This window comes from Sorex araneus, chromosome 3 (genome assembly GCF_027595985.1).
Source record: "Sorex araneus isolate mSorAra2 chromosome 3, mSorAra2.pri, whole genome shotgun sequence".
Classification (NCBI taxonomy): Eukaryota; Metazoa; Chordata; class Mammalia; order Eulipotyphla; family Soricidae; genus Sorex; species Sorex araneus.
Window position 1 is genome coordinate 214,912,567 of NC_073304.1, and position 14,197 is coordinate 214,926,763.

Genomic DNA, 14,197 nt, shown 5'->3' on the forward strand with positions numbered 1-14,197 from the left:
CTCCACTTCCAACTCCCTTATCTGTGCCCCCAAAGCTTAAAACCAGAAAATCCCACACTTCCAAAGCTGCTTTTCTGGAAATGAATTTTGAAATACAAGAAAGATATTTTTGCGGGGGTCATCTCAATTTGGAATAAGAACATACCATCGCGGAGTAGATGACCTACTTTTCCCATTTCTCTTTTATTGCATTTAGTAGCTGCTGTGATCTTAGACTAACCAGTTAATTCCTTCTGGCCGCAGTGTCTTTTTTTAGCATTTGGGGGAGGGTTAAAGATACTGGCAGCTCTTGTGTTAGTTTGAGGACCGTCAAAGAAGAGCGAGGATGGTGGGCAGGGGCCGGTTGCCAGATTAGCTCCCTAATCCTGTCGATGCTTCCCCCAGCCCTTCCTTGTTTAATCCTCTTTCTCTTGCTTGGCAGAGGGCGCCAAAGGCGACTTGCGGCGGCCAGCGGCTGGCCAAGCCGCGTGTGCCTGCTGGAACTAGCTCCTTCACCCGTCGCGGGACCCAGAGCGGCGGGAGGATCCGATTCAGCGGGACTCGACGCCAGGGCGCCGCCTAGAGGGCCGCCGCCGCCACCTCAGCCGCCGGCAACTGCAGAGCTGCTAGCCCAGCCCAGCCTGAATTAGACACGGGAAGCCGGGGTAGAAAGGGGAAAATCTGCTCCAGGCTGCAACTTCTAGCTCCTCTGACTTCTGGAAAATATACCCGCCCCACCGGTCCCTTATAATGAATCCTAGGGAGGGTGAGAAGGCCAGAAATAGCTATTTTGTGATTCTAAGTGGAAGTGGGTCTCAATTTCTGTTTCTTTGAGGACCCCGGGTTTTGCATCTATCTGCACACTTCTTCTAATCAGACCATGTTGTTCAGCCCCCTTCAATCACGCTAGCCCCCAGATTTATCTCCAAGGAGGGAAGCTAGTAGGGAGATGCCCCTCAATCTTACAGCTCCATCGTCTACTACCGTTTAGATTTTTCTGGATAATTCGGATAACGACATGCTTTTAGAAAAGGATTTAGAAAGTGGTTGGGGGATAAAAGAAATAGTGTCCAAGTGGCTTTTACTATGTGTGGCCATCCCTGAATGCATGAGTGATATCCTGGCAGGAGCTAGTTGTCGCCAGCGCCCCTGTCGGTGGCTGTACAGACCTGTACAGCCTGGACTTGTGCCGGCTGAACACCCTGAATGACCAGGTGGCCATAGAATAAATAAAAAGACTGAGGGGGGCCAGAGTTATGGCACAGCAGGTTGGCCTAGCACTGGTCAACCTGAGTTTGATCCCCAGCATCCTATATGATCCCCTGAGCTCCACCAAGAGTGATCCCTGAGTGCTGAGCCAGGAATAACCCCTGAGCACAGCTGGATAGGGGGAAAAAATCATTAATAATAATATATACATAGAAATCAATAATAATGATTATAATTAAAAGGCTGGCTTCTATAGGGAAGGGTCACCAGAGTCAGTCAGGCTCGTGGATGTGGATCCTTTTTCTTTTTTTAAATTGAGATCCTGGGCCTGGGTTCTGGGCTCTGAAGGGTTTGGGGTGGCCACAAAGCCCCCTCGAAGAGCATGTATAATGTGTGTCCTTCGTGGCTGTGGTCTTCCTGTGCCTAAGACTCAAAAATGGTTTAATTTCCTTTCCTTGGCCAGGAAGCCTTAAAGAGCCAGGTCAGCGGTGAGTGGAGAGTCTGTCCAGGATCCATTGGAAGGATGGGGATGGACAGCGCGTTGTTGACAGCTGGCCCCGTGTCCTGCCTCCACTCAATGCCAGAGCTCCCGGAGCCCAGCCTTGGAGTGGCTGCCAGCTGCTGCCACTACTGTACTTTAAATTAAAGTATAGCGGAGTAAAGTGGGAAGGGAGTTTGGGGCACATAAGGAGGGGTGCTGGAAGGGCATCTCATGCACAGCTTGGAATATGAATGTCAGGATGGAAATAAGTGACTTCCGGTCTTCCAACTGCTAATGAGCTGGGGGGTGCAATGATGGGGCCAGCTGGCACTCCCCACCCCCAACCCTCAGCCTGAGCACAGCAGAAAGCCCCCAACAGAGTTAACCTTTCAGAAAATTCCAGACCATGGCCTTCTTATTTTCCTCAAATTTTCTAGTTTTTACCCACTTAAGAAGATTGAAAGACCTTGGAAGGGGAAGGGGAAAGAGGTTTCAAGCAACTGCACCTGTGGGGTGTGTGTGTGTGTGTGTGTGTGTGTGTGTGTGTGTGTTGTGTCCTAAATGTTACCTAGGTCTTTATCCTGTGCCTGCCTGTACTCCAGTGTCTCTTAGCCCTGGATTCCTAGTCTGTAGTAAGGGAATCTTTTGGAGATCAAAGCAGGGAGGTAAAAATATTTTTCTAACTTGTCTCACAATTCCAAATCCGGATTGCACAGAGTTTTGTATAAAATACAAAACCAAATTGTTCAGAGCCAGAAAGAACAACGTAAAGGACGCTAGGTAGTGCTGTTTAATTTAATTCTGAGATTTAAGCAACCGGAGAGAAACCAAACGGATGTCAGAGACCAGTTTTGTCCGTACTCTGGCCGGCTGCCCTTCATTCAGGCGACTGGCCCCTCGGTCCTCCTCGCTCAGCCCTCCCTGCCCCCCCCCATCTTGATCTCCTCTTTCTCGGCACTTGGCAGTAAATCGGATAGGGGAGGCAAAGGTCTAGAGACAGGGAAAAAGAAAGAAGAAGGAAGAAAAACCCGCTTTCGGCAAAAAAAAAGATACGAAGATCTGAGGTCCCAGTACTTGGCCCGTAGAGCCTTGGGTATCTGTGGGGAACAACAGGGGGCCCCAGATCGTCCGGACTAGGAGCTGGAGCGTGGGAAGCCGTGCGGGCGGGGGCGCGCGATGCTCAGAGTCCACAGCCTGCGGGGCCTGGGCCGGCTCCCGGGAGATCCGCGCGGGCACGGCCGCTGCAGAGCCCCGAGGGGCCGGCGCGCCTCTCCCCGCGCACCCGCTCCGACTCCGGCTGCAGAAAGGGGCCGAGGCCGGTGCTTAGGTCCGCTGCAACGACTCGTAAATTTGTTTCCTTTTTCTTTTAACCCGCCCTCGGTCGCCTTTCTTTTCAGGACAGGAGGGGATGTAAACCGTTTGAAGTTCATCAACACGGTGAAGTTTTATTGTATTTCCGGTCCCCAAGATTTATACCCGGGAGGGGGAGCGGGCGGCCTGGCGGACTCTCCCCGCCCGACACGTGGCTACTCGGACCCTCGCCTCCCGGCCGAGGGCGGGAGGAAGCCGGGTCGCTGAGCTCAGCTCCTTCCGACGGCCGCCGGCTCCGGTGCAGCGCCGCCGCCCAGGTAAGAGCGTGGTCCACGCGGCCGCCGCCGGCGCGGGCGGATGATGTGCGTGCATACCGCCAGGATGCGGAGACCAGAGGGGTACAGGTGGCCGCGTGCAGGGACGTTGGGGACGGTCATGGGTCGGAAGGTTGGTCAGGAAAGAAGGGAATGTCCTCTCAGCAGATCCACAGGGAAATAATGGAATGCATGTTCTTACCTGGGACAGCTCATTCCAGCTGCCACCCAAAATTTGAGTCAGTGCAGTTGGACAACTGTCCAGGCAAACAGATTTTCTTGCCATCCAAGCTAGTCTTTGATCCTGCTGTCCTTGAAGCTTTCTCCCACTCTGCTTTTCCGGCTCCTTCTCCACCTCCTCCACACCCCACTCCACTCTCCTGCTCGGGTGTGGGGAGGGCAGCCTCAGGTGGGTGATCTGATGTAGGATTCAGTCTGCCCCGAGGGACGCTGTGGGGAAGTATACACATACCTTGCTAACAATTTGAAGTTGGGGTATCTTTTCATCTGGATAAACTTCTAGCTGTGGAGACAGAAGGCAGATGAACAAGCAGGTAAGAGAAAGGCCTTGTCTGTACCTGATCTTGGGCCCCAGGTACTCTCTGGTCCAAACTTCGGGAAACTGCGTGTCAGGACTGGTACCCAAACATCTTGCCTGAAATCCTACCTCCTGTTCTTTGCATTTGTGTTGTTTATTAGCGATTGGTTTCTGTTGGGGAAGAGGTTGAGGAAAAGGAAGTTAGGCAGTTAGCTGGTAGTTGCCCCCCATCCCACCCCCAATGACCACAGGGGCCTGCCCCCAGTGAACCCCTGACCTGGAGCGTGAACTGGAACTGTTGAGTGAATTAGGTAGTTTCATGTTGTTGGGCCTGGATTTCTGAACACAACGACATTAAACCACCGGATTCATGGCAGTTACTGCTCCTCGCTTAGCTATGAGAGTTGGGGGCGGAGAAGGGCACATCGAAACTGAGACAGAGGCAGGACTGGCACACAACCGTCAGAATCAAGTAGCATTTTGATCTCCCTCAGCCAGGACTAGCAAGGATGTTACCCCTAGAAGGATCTGGAAAGATTTGGAATGTCTTTCCAAGTCCGTAGTTTATTTTTATTTATTTATTTATTTTAGCGCATTTGGAAGTATAGGGTGACCAGAGGGCATTCCACTCTCCAAAGGCACTTTGTTGGGATGTTGTGCGAAGCTGATGTGGTAGTTGGGATTTTGAACTTCCTGCCTTGGGATCTGTCCTGAGCTCCTGAATAGGTCCAGAACTTTCCAACGGGGCAAATGAGAGGTTTCAAGAGACACTGGGCCTGGGAGATCTCTGTAACCTCTCCGTGGATAGGGCTCTATCTGAGCAGGAAGCTTCTGGTTCTTCAGGCCAGCTAATTCCAGGGTAGTGGTGGCCTCCTGCCCCAAAGGAAAGAGCAGGGTCCCTTGCAGTCCCAGCCCACCTTCCGTTCAGTTCCTGGGGCCCTCCAGTGGGACAGGCTTCATGCGGCTTCCCCCTCTCTCTCCTGCAGAAGGCTCCTTTCCACAGTGGGACCAAGGCTTTCGTGGAAACCCCAGGGCTGTGCTGGAAGTTCACATGGATCCTGAGGGTCAGTCCCTAGGAGAGAGCCCGGACTGGCAGGCTTGTGGAGAGCCCGAACTACTGGAGGAAGTGACAGGGATGGGCAAGGGGTGGGGAGTAGGGCAAAGCAGTGATACCCTCTGTGACCCCAGCCTTCTCTAGATTGCTGGCTCTCTGCCCAGAAAAGGAATCACCAGAAGTGCTGGCGGAAAGAGGGGGACGGTCCACCAGTCTGATGCATAAGCTAACTTTTGTTCCCAAACTTTCCCCCCTGCTGGAGGCAGAGGAAATGTAGAAAGGGGCCCAGGAAAGACATCCCCCCCAGCAACCATCCTCCCCCAACACCGGATGGGACTTTGGCGCCAGGCTGACTTGGAAAAAAGAGGGAGATTTTGAACAAGAGGTCTTTCTAGGATGGGAGGGGGGTGCTTTGGGAATAACACCCCCAGTCCAGGGGGGGCAGGGGCCTTCAGTTCACTGTTCTGGTGGTAAGCAGAGGGCACCACCCAGTTCCTGGACATTTGTCCTTCAGTGGATGAGGGCATCAGCAGCTCCTGGGTCTCACCCCTTCTCCCTGGGCCCTTCCTCAAGCTACCCGGTTGCTTGGAGCCTGTCTGTCTTCTGGCCCTGGCATCCCTTACCCACCCCCTCCCAGGAGCAGTGCTATAAAAAGAAAAAAGGATGTTAGAGAGAAAGGAGGAAATAAAGTCTTTGGAAAGCAGAGAGTTTTACGACAGTCACAGGTTTTATGGAAGCAATTCCGCAATAACCTTCTACCTGCTCAGCTCCTTTCCGCTCTGCCTGCCGCCCACCCCGTTTGGCCTCCTGGATGCTCCTCCCCAGGAGTCAGCCACCGCACTTACCCACCCACCACCTTCCCAACCCCTGATGGCTGCAAGTTGGTAAGAAGATTCTGGAGGGCGGCTTGGGCCACTGACCTCTCCTCCTTCCTTTCATCTCTGACAGCCCAGCCCGGGAGGAAGTTTCTGGCAGAAAATTTTGTTACTTGGCAATTAAAACCTCCCTTTGGAGGAATGGGGGCACTGAGGTGGGAAAGTGGGTACACAGATTTCATGGGACCCATTCTAGAGGTCATTTTGTATAAAGGAGGATATTTTGGGAGCTTCTGATGTCCCCCCACCACACACACACACATACACACACCTCATACTTTCCATGAATGAATGAATGAGTCAGGATTCTGAGGCTGGGTCAGAAGTATCAACCCAACCTCTGAGCATTTGGGGATTCAGATGTGTAGACTTTTCTGATTCCATTGCTACAGAAAAGCTTTGGAATGATCTTCCCAGTTAAAGAAGCTGAATTCTCATTCAGCTTCTTTCTGTTCCTTGGGCAAATTTGTCCTTATGAGAGGACTTGCGGATGCACAAATGCACAAATGCATCACAACCTGGTACCCATCATTGCCATGGAAAAGGCTATCCACTGGCCCTGTAGTCTGGGGAAGCTACACAGTAAAGGAAAACTCATGTTTGGACAAAATAGTTACAAAATTTTGTGACCTCCCCTGGGATCAATCCTCAAATATCTTCACCCTCTAAAGAAAAAAATCTAGGAGAAAGTTGTGAAAGTTGTGAAAGAGTACAGATTTAAGTCACAAGCATTTGTTTGAGGATATAGAACATTTTTTAAAAAAAATCAAATTAACAGGCAGATTTTCAAGTGAAGCCTCCAAATCTGCTTGTTTTTTTTTTTTTTAACCACAATTCAAGTACACAGACACTCAAGTTTTTCGCCCTTTCCTGAGATGTGTGGTGATAATTTTTAAAGTGTATACTCAGGCTTTGGGGTCATAGATCTTCTAGGAGCAGAATCACAAACCCACACAACTTACAGGGATTATATACGCATCCACGTATGAACGATTAGAGTCTATATCCAACACCCAAGCAATCTAGCATTACAGTGGGCAGATTTATTTATTACATATATTTATTACCTTAGGTTCTAACCACAGCATATAACGCATTCCCACCCTGGTTTCCCATAAAGAAATGTTGATTTGAAATAAGACATAAATCCACACATTCATTCAGACCCAGCATGCATGAGTAAATATCAGCTTAGCTTCTCAATTAAAAACAAACTTTTATCTTTTCTCATCTCTTGTTTTTGGATTTTTCTTTTCTTGCCTCCCCTTTATAGATTTTTCACTTGTTTATTATTGACAAGGACCCTCCAAGGGTCCCCCATCGTTACTCACCGGCTCCTGGAGGCTCAGCCTCTGCTCTTTCCCCTCCTCATCCTCGCTTGTTGTTGCTGCTCTGGGCCTCAACGTGGCAGGGATCACAGCTCTTGCCCGCCTGTCCTTGTCCCCTGCTCCTGCTGCTGGCCCTAGCCGGGCTCAGGGGCTCAGCTTCAGTGCAGGGAGAGAGGCTGTGAGAAAAGGCAGAATTTCCCTTCCTTCTCCTTAGTACTGGGGGGTGGGGACTAGTTTGCTCTCTCAGGACCAATCCCCCCCACCACGGAAGCAGCCCCCTATTAAACATTTTTAGAGGTGGGGCTCCAAGGGCCCCACTCCTGTTTGCCTCCTAGTATGATAGTGGGTGTCATTGTCTGGTATTTGGGGGGATCCACAGGCCCTCAGGGCACCAGACAAGGGGTTCTCTCTCCATCAAACCTTCCATCACTTGCTGGAGTAGACACTGAGCTCCCAATTTGGGGCTGTAGTGCCTTCTAGAAGCGCTGGCTGACTGAGGTGGACTCTTGGCTTGGGACCTCTGTCTCTCACCTCTTGTCCACCAGCCAGAGATAAACTGGAGTCCAGGCTCCCTGGCTTGGGGGCCAATGCATTTCCCTTCTCTTCTGAGCCACCTGTCCAGAGAAGGCAGCTCTCCCAAACGTGTCCCTTAAATTTGTTCCCCCCTGCCTGTGGTTGGGAGAAACCAGGCTAAACTCTGGTTTCAGACTAGAGCCCCCAGAAGCTCCTCTTCCCCCAGCAACCAGGGACCACCAGGGCCGAGGAGCAGCAGCCCAGACACACCCCAACCTACAAACCTGAACCCCCCTCCCCAGACGGCTAGTCTCCTTCACTCCTGTGGCACAAGCCCACATGGTTTTCCTCTAACTTTGTCACCAAACTAAGAAGTGGCCTTTGCAAAGAAAGACAGAACCAATGCCAGGTCCAGAGTGGGGACCAGAGGGATCCCGTGCAGCCTGACTCTGTGGAGCAGAATCAATAAATAAGTAAAGACTGAGTCCTCAGCCCACATGCCCTTTGGGGTCCTAATTTATACACTCCCGGGAAAACCCTATCCCCCGGCCCTCCCTGCCTCATAACCATTATTTATGGCAGGAGAGAAAGCGCTTTTTTCCCTCTTTTTTCTTTTCTGAAGAATCTGTTTGTTGCAGGTAACGCCGAGAGCAGAGTCCCTGCGACAGGCAAATCGGGAACAGGTGCTTTCCCCTAACTGTGATTCATTCTCTCTGCGCCCAGCTTTCTTGCTGGTGAGTGGAGGGAACCCTCTCGACTTTGCCCAAGCGTCCCGCCGCTACTTAGCAGGACTTGCCTCGGATATTCGTTTCCCCACTTGGATCCCATGGAAAAAAAGCAGATCTTCACGCTGTTTGGTTCAGGATCAGCCCGCGCTGTCGCCCTCGGAGAGCGGGGGGTGGGCGCGGAGGGGGCCGGCTGGGCGCCGGCATTGATCTTTAAAAAATCATTTTGAGATCGCCATAATGTGAAGAAATATGGCGCGTCGCCCTCATATTTCACACGTAATGACACGAGATGGCTTCATTTGGAAGGGAAAGCGGGCGGAGTGTGTGTGGGCGAGTGCGGAGGTGCTCGGCCGCCTCCCGCACCGCACCGAGGTACGTGGCCAAAGAGCCAAAACCACCCATCAGAAACGGAGCCGCTTTTGTTCAAAGGATGGAACTGGCAGCTTCTCTTCTAAGCCATCTTCTCGGGGCCCAGGGTGGGCAAGTACCAAGAAAATCTGCCCCCACCTGTCCTTAAACCCACCTCCAGGCGGTTAGGTCTGGGTAGGGCCCGCCACCCGGGGCGCCCCACTCCAGAAGCCGCTGCACCCCGGGCGCCGGCTGGAGGCGCAGGGGGCGGGAGATGAGCCCGGAAGGCGGCGGGTGGCCCCGGGGGAGGCCGGGCGCAGGGCCGGGGAGGAGATGCCAATAAACGGGCTCCTTGGGAGCTCTAGCGCAAGAGAATCCGCAGGAGCAGAGAGGCTGCGGCCGGCGTGGGCAGGGTGACCCCGCAGGCTCGCTGGCTATGCAGGCGTCCTCCCGGATTCGGAAACACTTAGTAGCCGCAGCGCGGCGCCGGCAGAGGCCAGCGGACCGAAGAGGCCCACAGAGCCCGGCTCCTCGCTCCCAGGAAGCGCATCTCACACTGGGCAGGGCTCTGCAGCCCCGCGCTTCATATCCCCATATTCCCTCTCAGCCTCACTCCCCAGGCCAAGCAATTTGGAGGGGCCTGGCCTATTATTTAGCGTAGAAAGGGCAAAATAACGGTACCCCATCCTCTGACTGCTGCCCCGAGAGGCCAGGACGTGGAAGGGAGCTTTGGGGACTGTGTTAAACTCTTTCTGAGGGTCAAGTTTCCCGAGGCTGCATCACTTTAAACGCAAGCAGGTTCTAATTTTAGAAGAACTGCATTTCAGAACAAGGTCCTTGGACTCTCTCCTCTGCTAGCCCCCATGCCCTTTCTCAGCTCCCGAGGGCTCAGAGACACTCTCCCAGGTCTGCAAACCTCCAGACACAGTCACCAAGGTGCCCCTCCAAAGCCCATTCTGTCTTGTCCCTCTTTCCTCCCCCCTCTCCTGTCCCCCTATCCGGTGGCTTGCTGTGTCGTGTGGCTGTTATTTAGTCAACAGCCTGTGTCAAGGGACTGGAAAGAGGAAGCGAGGGCCTGCGGGCGGGGTGCAGGTGTGTTGAGGTGGGGGGGGGGGCGAGATGGGACCTCCTCCTCGGTAAGGCGGCACTCAAGCTGGGGTTCTTTCCCTCCCTCCGACCGGTTCTTCCTCTCTCCCTCTCTGACCCGCTCGGGGACAAGGCTGCACCGCCCGCGTCCCTCCCGAGGCGGCCCGCTGCTTCCCTCCGCCTCTCCTCCGCCCCCGCCGCCCCATGTAGAGAACCCCCCCCTTCTTCCTGCAAAGGGGGGGGGGCGGGCGGCCGGCAGCTCGGGCTGAGGTTACGTGGCCGCCGGAGCCCTGACGTGATAGCACATTGCATCAGCATAAAACAATCCATCCTCGATATGGAATGCGGTGCGGACGGATGACAGCGAGAGCGCAGCCCCCTCGCCCGATTGATTTATGTCCGAGCTGACGCTTTATCAGGCAGTCGGAAAAACTTTGACCAATCATTTTGCAAGGAGCGCTGAGCCGGGCTGCTCCACTGTACTTTGTTGGCTGAGAAGTTGAGCCGGGGGTGGGGGTGGGAGGGTGGGGGGCTTGGGGGGGGTCGCGTCCGAAAGCCCTCACCCGGGTCCGGGTGCCACCTCTCCCTGCTCGGGTGCCGCGGCGCGAGCGCTTCCCTTCCCCCTGCGAGCGCCCGGATAATGTCTGAGAATGTCCATTTCTGGGACGCTTAGCAGCTATTATGTCGACTCGATCATAAGTCACGAGAGTGAGGACGCGCCTCCAGCCAAGTTTCCTTCTGGCCAGTACGCTAGCCCGCGGCAGCCGGGCCACGCCGAGCACCTGGAGTTCCCCTCGTGCAGCTTCCAGCCCAAGGCGCCCGTGTTCGGCGCGTCCTGGGCGCCGCTCAGCCCGCACGCGTCGGGGAGCCTGCCGGCCGTCTACCACCCCTACATCCAGCCCCAGGGCGTCCCGCCGGCCGAAAGCAGGTACCTCCGCACCTGGCTGGAGCCCGCGCCGCGCGGCGAGGCGGCTCCGGGGCAGGGCCCCGCGGCGGTGAAGGCGGAGCCGCTGCTGGGCGCGCCTGGGGAGCTGCTCAAGCAGGGCACGCCCGAGTACAGTTTGGAAACTTCGGCGGGCAGGGAGGCCGTCCTGTCTAATCAAAGACCCGGCTACGGGGACAATAAAATTTGCGAAGGAAGCGAGGACAAAGAGAGGCCGGATCAAAGTAAGTTATAAAAAGTGAGGAAATGCCCAGGCCGAAGGCCAGGCGCGGGGGGCGGGGGTGGGGTGGGGAGGCCATAAACGGCGGACAATGTGCAGGGCGACCGCGGCGGTGGCCCCGGAGCGCGCAGGGGGCGGAGGGCAGGGCCCGGGAGGCAGGCAGGAAGCCGCTGCCGCAGAAGGGGAGACTGAGGCCGCGAGAGGAGCGCCGCCCCCGCGCCTCCCGGTCGGCGCGGGCACTGCGGCGCGGGGGACCGACGCGGCTCGCGTCCTCCCTTCCCCCCACTCCCGCGGAGACCTCGGGCGGGAAAGCCGGACCCCGTCTGGCCCAGGCTGCCCGCGACGGGACTGCAGGGGCCGGGGCCGGCCGCGGGCGAGGCCCGGAGCCCGTGCGGGCGCGGCTGGCAGGAGTCCCCGCGCCACGCGCAGCCCGGGAAAGCCGGCCAAGGGGAAGTGGGAGGGGGCTCATTAGGGTTTTATTTGCGATGCAACAGCTTGGCGGAGGATGGTGCCTCGCAAAGCTGAGGTTGGAGCGGCGCAGGGGCCCCCGCAGCCCGCGGAGGAAGGAGGGGGGAGCCCCGGAGCCGGACCCCCTCCCGGAGCCTTCCCTGCTGCCGCCCCCTCCCCTCCCCGTCAGGCCTCCCCGCCCGCCCGGGGATCAGCTTCCTTTCCGGTGCCCCCTCCCCATCCGCCCCCCCCTCCCCAGCAGCTCTCTGCGGGGCTCCCTCGCTCGCTCCTGCCGGAGCTGTCCGCCTCGCGGGGAGTCGGGGAATCGCTTCCGAACTTCGGGGCGGGCCGTGGGAGTGGAGAAGGAGAGATCCCGTCGGGACCCCAGGAGAGGAAGGGTGGGAGGGTGGAGGGGGGGAAAGAGGCTTGCAGGGAGGCGGAGAGAACTTGCCCCTTCCAGGGCCCTTCTTCTCATTTCTGTCCCCCTCCCACCAAAAGAGGGGTCACCCCAAGTCTGGCAGATTTCCAAGAGGAGCTGCTGGCTCAGGGGTAGGCACCGGGTGAGAGGAGTCTGCTGGGGTTTTTTGGTTTTTTGTTTTTAAGGTTGGGAAGGACAACTTGGTTGGGGGTTCTAGGCAGCCCCCAGGGTTGGTTAGGACAAGTCCTCATCTCATGCTCTTCTGGGGGACCTAGGGTCGCTGTTAGAGCTCCTGCTGCTTTGCCAGATGCCACTGTCAAGGGCTGCAGTCCCCCAGGCTGCCCCTGAGGCTGGGTGGTAGGGCTGCCCCCTCTCTGCAGGGCATCCCCACCCCAACCTGCCAGGCTGATTCTTTAGAGTGGGACTTGGGGGAATAAGGTCTTCCCACGCCCTCTCCACTCAGAGCCAAGCAGACCCCACTTGCTGGACCCCACAAACTGCCTGGAAAGCCCATAGCTATGCCAGGCAATGGTTGGACTAAGGATCAATTATTAACCGTCCCCCCTCTTTTATATTTAATGTGGCTGTGGGTCCCCTCCCAGGCAATCACATTAAGGAAATAGCGCTGCAAGTCGGTAAGAGGCTATTTAGTGTAGGATGAACCAGATTAAAAAGAAAAAAAAATCATCAGGGCTTTTCATTTGGGGAGCAGGAATGTAGCAGAGGGTGGCTGTTATTTTTAATTGATTCTGTTGTATTTGGCAACTTCTCTGAGTTCCAGGGCAGGGAGAGTGAGGATGGTAGGAAGAGAAGCCCGTCCTGCTTCCCACCCCCTCCTTCCACTCAATTACTCTTTCCGCTGGCCCCCTTCCCCACTGGGACCAAATGGAATTAGGTGTGCAGTGAAGAGCTTTCTGTCCCGACCCCCTTCTCCCCCCTCCTATCACCCAAGGCTTTCCACCTTGGGACTGGAGCAATCTTGCTTTCCAGTTTCCCTGAACTTGCTTTAACCAAACTGTGAGGCGAGCAGCCTCGGAAAGAAGAGACTATTGCAACCATAAGTTATCTGAGAGCCCTTGGCGCTCCCTTGTCCACAGGCTGGACTTGATAAATGGTTGCAATTGGGTTGCTTGTGAATTGGAGTGTGCGGGATGCTTGTGTCTCTAAGTGTGGACCCATATTTGTGGTGGGGAGGGCTGGGAGGGGGGTGCTCACAGACACACATGCCTACTGCCATGTGGCTGTGAGACAGGAGCTTGTGGCCAAGGCAGAGATGTTCAGCCCGGACTGGGGACCAGGCGGTCTCTTGACTGTGCCTGATCAGAATCGCCTTACTCAGCATCCCCCATACGCATACCGACCTCCCAGTCCTCGAATCAGCCTTCTCCCCAGGTCAGACACCCCTGGCCTGTCTTGGTGGTGCTGGTGACCGGGTGCAGGTCAATTAGGCTGGGCTCTGACATGGATCCTAAGTAACCAGTTTGGACCCAAGTGGAGAAAGAAATTGAGCAAGAACCTGAGGTTGGCCAAGCTAAGAACCTCCATGCTGAGAACCTGGGATACGTGTTTGGGCATGCTGAGAATATGGGGTACACCTTTGGGCATGCTGAGAACCCAGGGGACATGTTCTGACATACTGAGAACCCAGGGCACACCTCTGGCTTGATTCCATCTCATTCAAATGACCTCTTTACCTGGCCTGTCTCCAGCAACTGCATCCTGGTCTCTGAGACCCTTCCTGGGGACTTGATGGTCCAGACCCTCCTTTTCCCAATACAAGGTGGGGAGAGAGGAGCAGGGGCATGTGCCCCTGTTGAAAGGAGAACTCTGGGGCCCTCTCACCCCTGCTTCCCTTCTTTGATTCTATCGCTGCTTCTCTTTCAGCCAACCCTTCCGCCAACTGGCTGCACGCTCGTTCTTCCCGGAAAAAGCGCTGTCCCTACACCAAATACCAGACGCTGGAGCTAGAGAAAGAGTTTCTGTTCAATATGTACCTCACCAGGGACCGTAGGCACGAAGTGGCCAGACTCCTCAATCTGAGTGAGAGACAAGTCAAAATCTGGTTTCAGAACCGGCGGATGAAAATGAAGAAAATGAATAAGGAGCAGGGCAAAGAGTAAAGAGTGAAGACCCAGCCCCACCCCTCCCCATCCCACTCTTATTTATAAGTGATGGCTGGAGAGCCGGTGCAGTCTGTCAGTGCTCCAATGAATGGGGAGGGGGCTGCTCCCTTCCACCCCCCTTTCTGCCCCTCTGTCCCCTTTTCCTCCACCTTGCCCTGGCCTTTCTCCTCTCTGTGCTGCTGGGGGAAACCTTGTTGATTTAGAAGGTAGAAGTAGTTTGCTAAGAAAGTGATGGGCCACAGAAAAGAGAGACCCTAGTTGAGCCCTTAGGAACCCCCTTAC

At 55.4% G+C, this 14,197-nt stretch overlaps 1 protein-coding gene across 1 annotated transcript; it reads left to right on the top strand.

The window, feature by feature from the left end:
• Positions 1-10,414: 10,414 nt before the first annotated feature.
• Positions 10,415-13,912, top strand: HOXB9 (homeobox B9). The gene is made up of 2 exons (XM_004608697.2): positions 10,415-10,931; positions 13,677-13,912. The coding sequence occupies exons 1-2, from the start codon at positions 10,415-10,417 to the stop codon at positions 13,910-13,912; spliced, it is 753 nt and encodes a 250-aa protein (XP_004608754.1).
• The last annotated feature ends 285 nt before the right edge of the window (positions 13,913-14,197 follow it).

What these genes read in the sequence shown, in the direction of transcription:
- HOXB9 (XM_004608697.2), top strand. Translation starts at nt 10,415, where the DNA reads ATGTCCATTTCTGGGACGCTTAGCAGCTATTATGTCGACTCGATCATA. An exon ending in CAAAGAGAGGCCGGATCAAA is followed by an intron (nt 10,932 to 13,676) that starts GTAAGTTATAAA and finishes CTTCTCTTTCAG; the next exon opens with CCAACCCTTCCGCCAACTGG.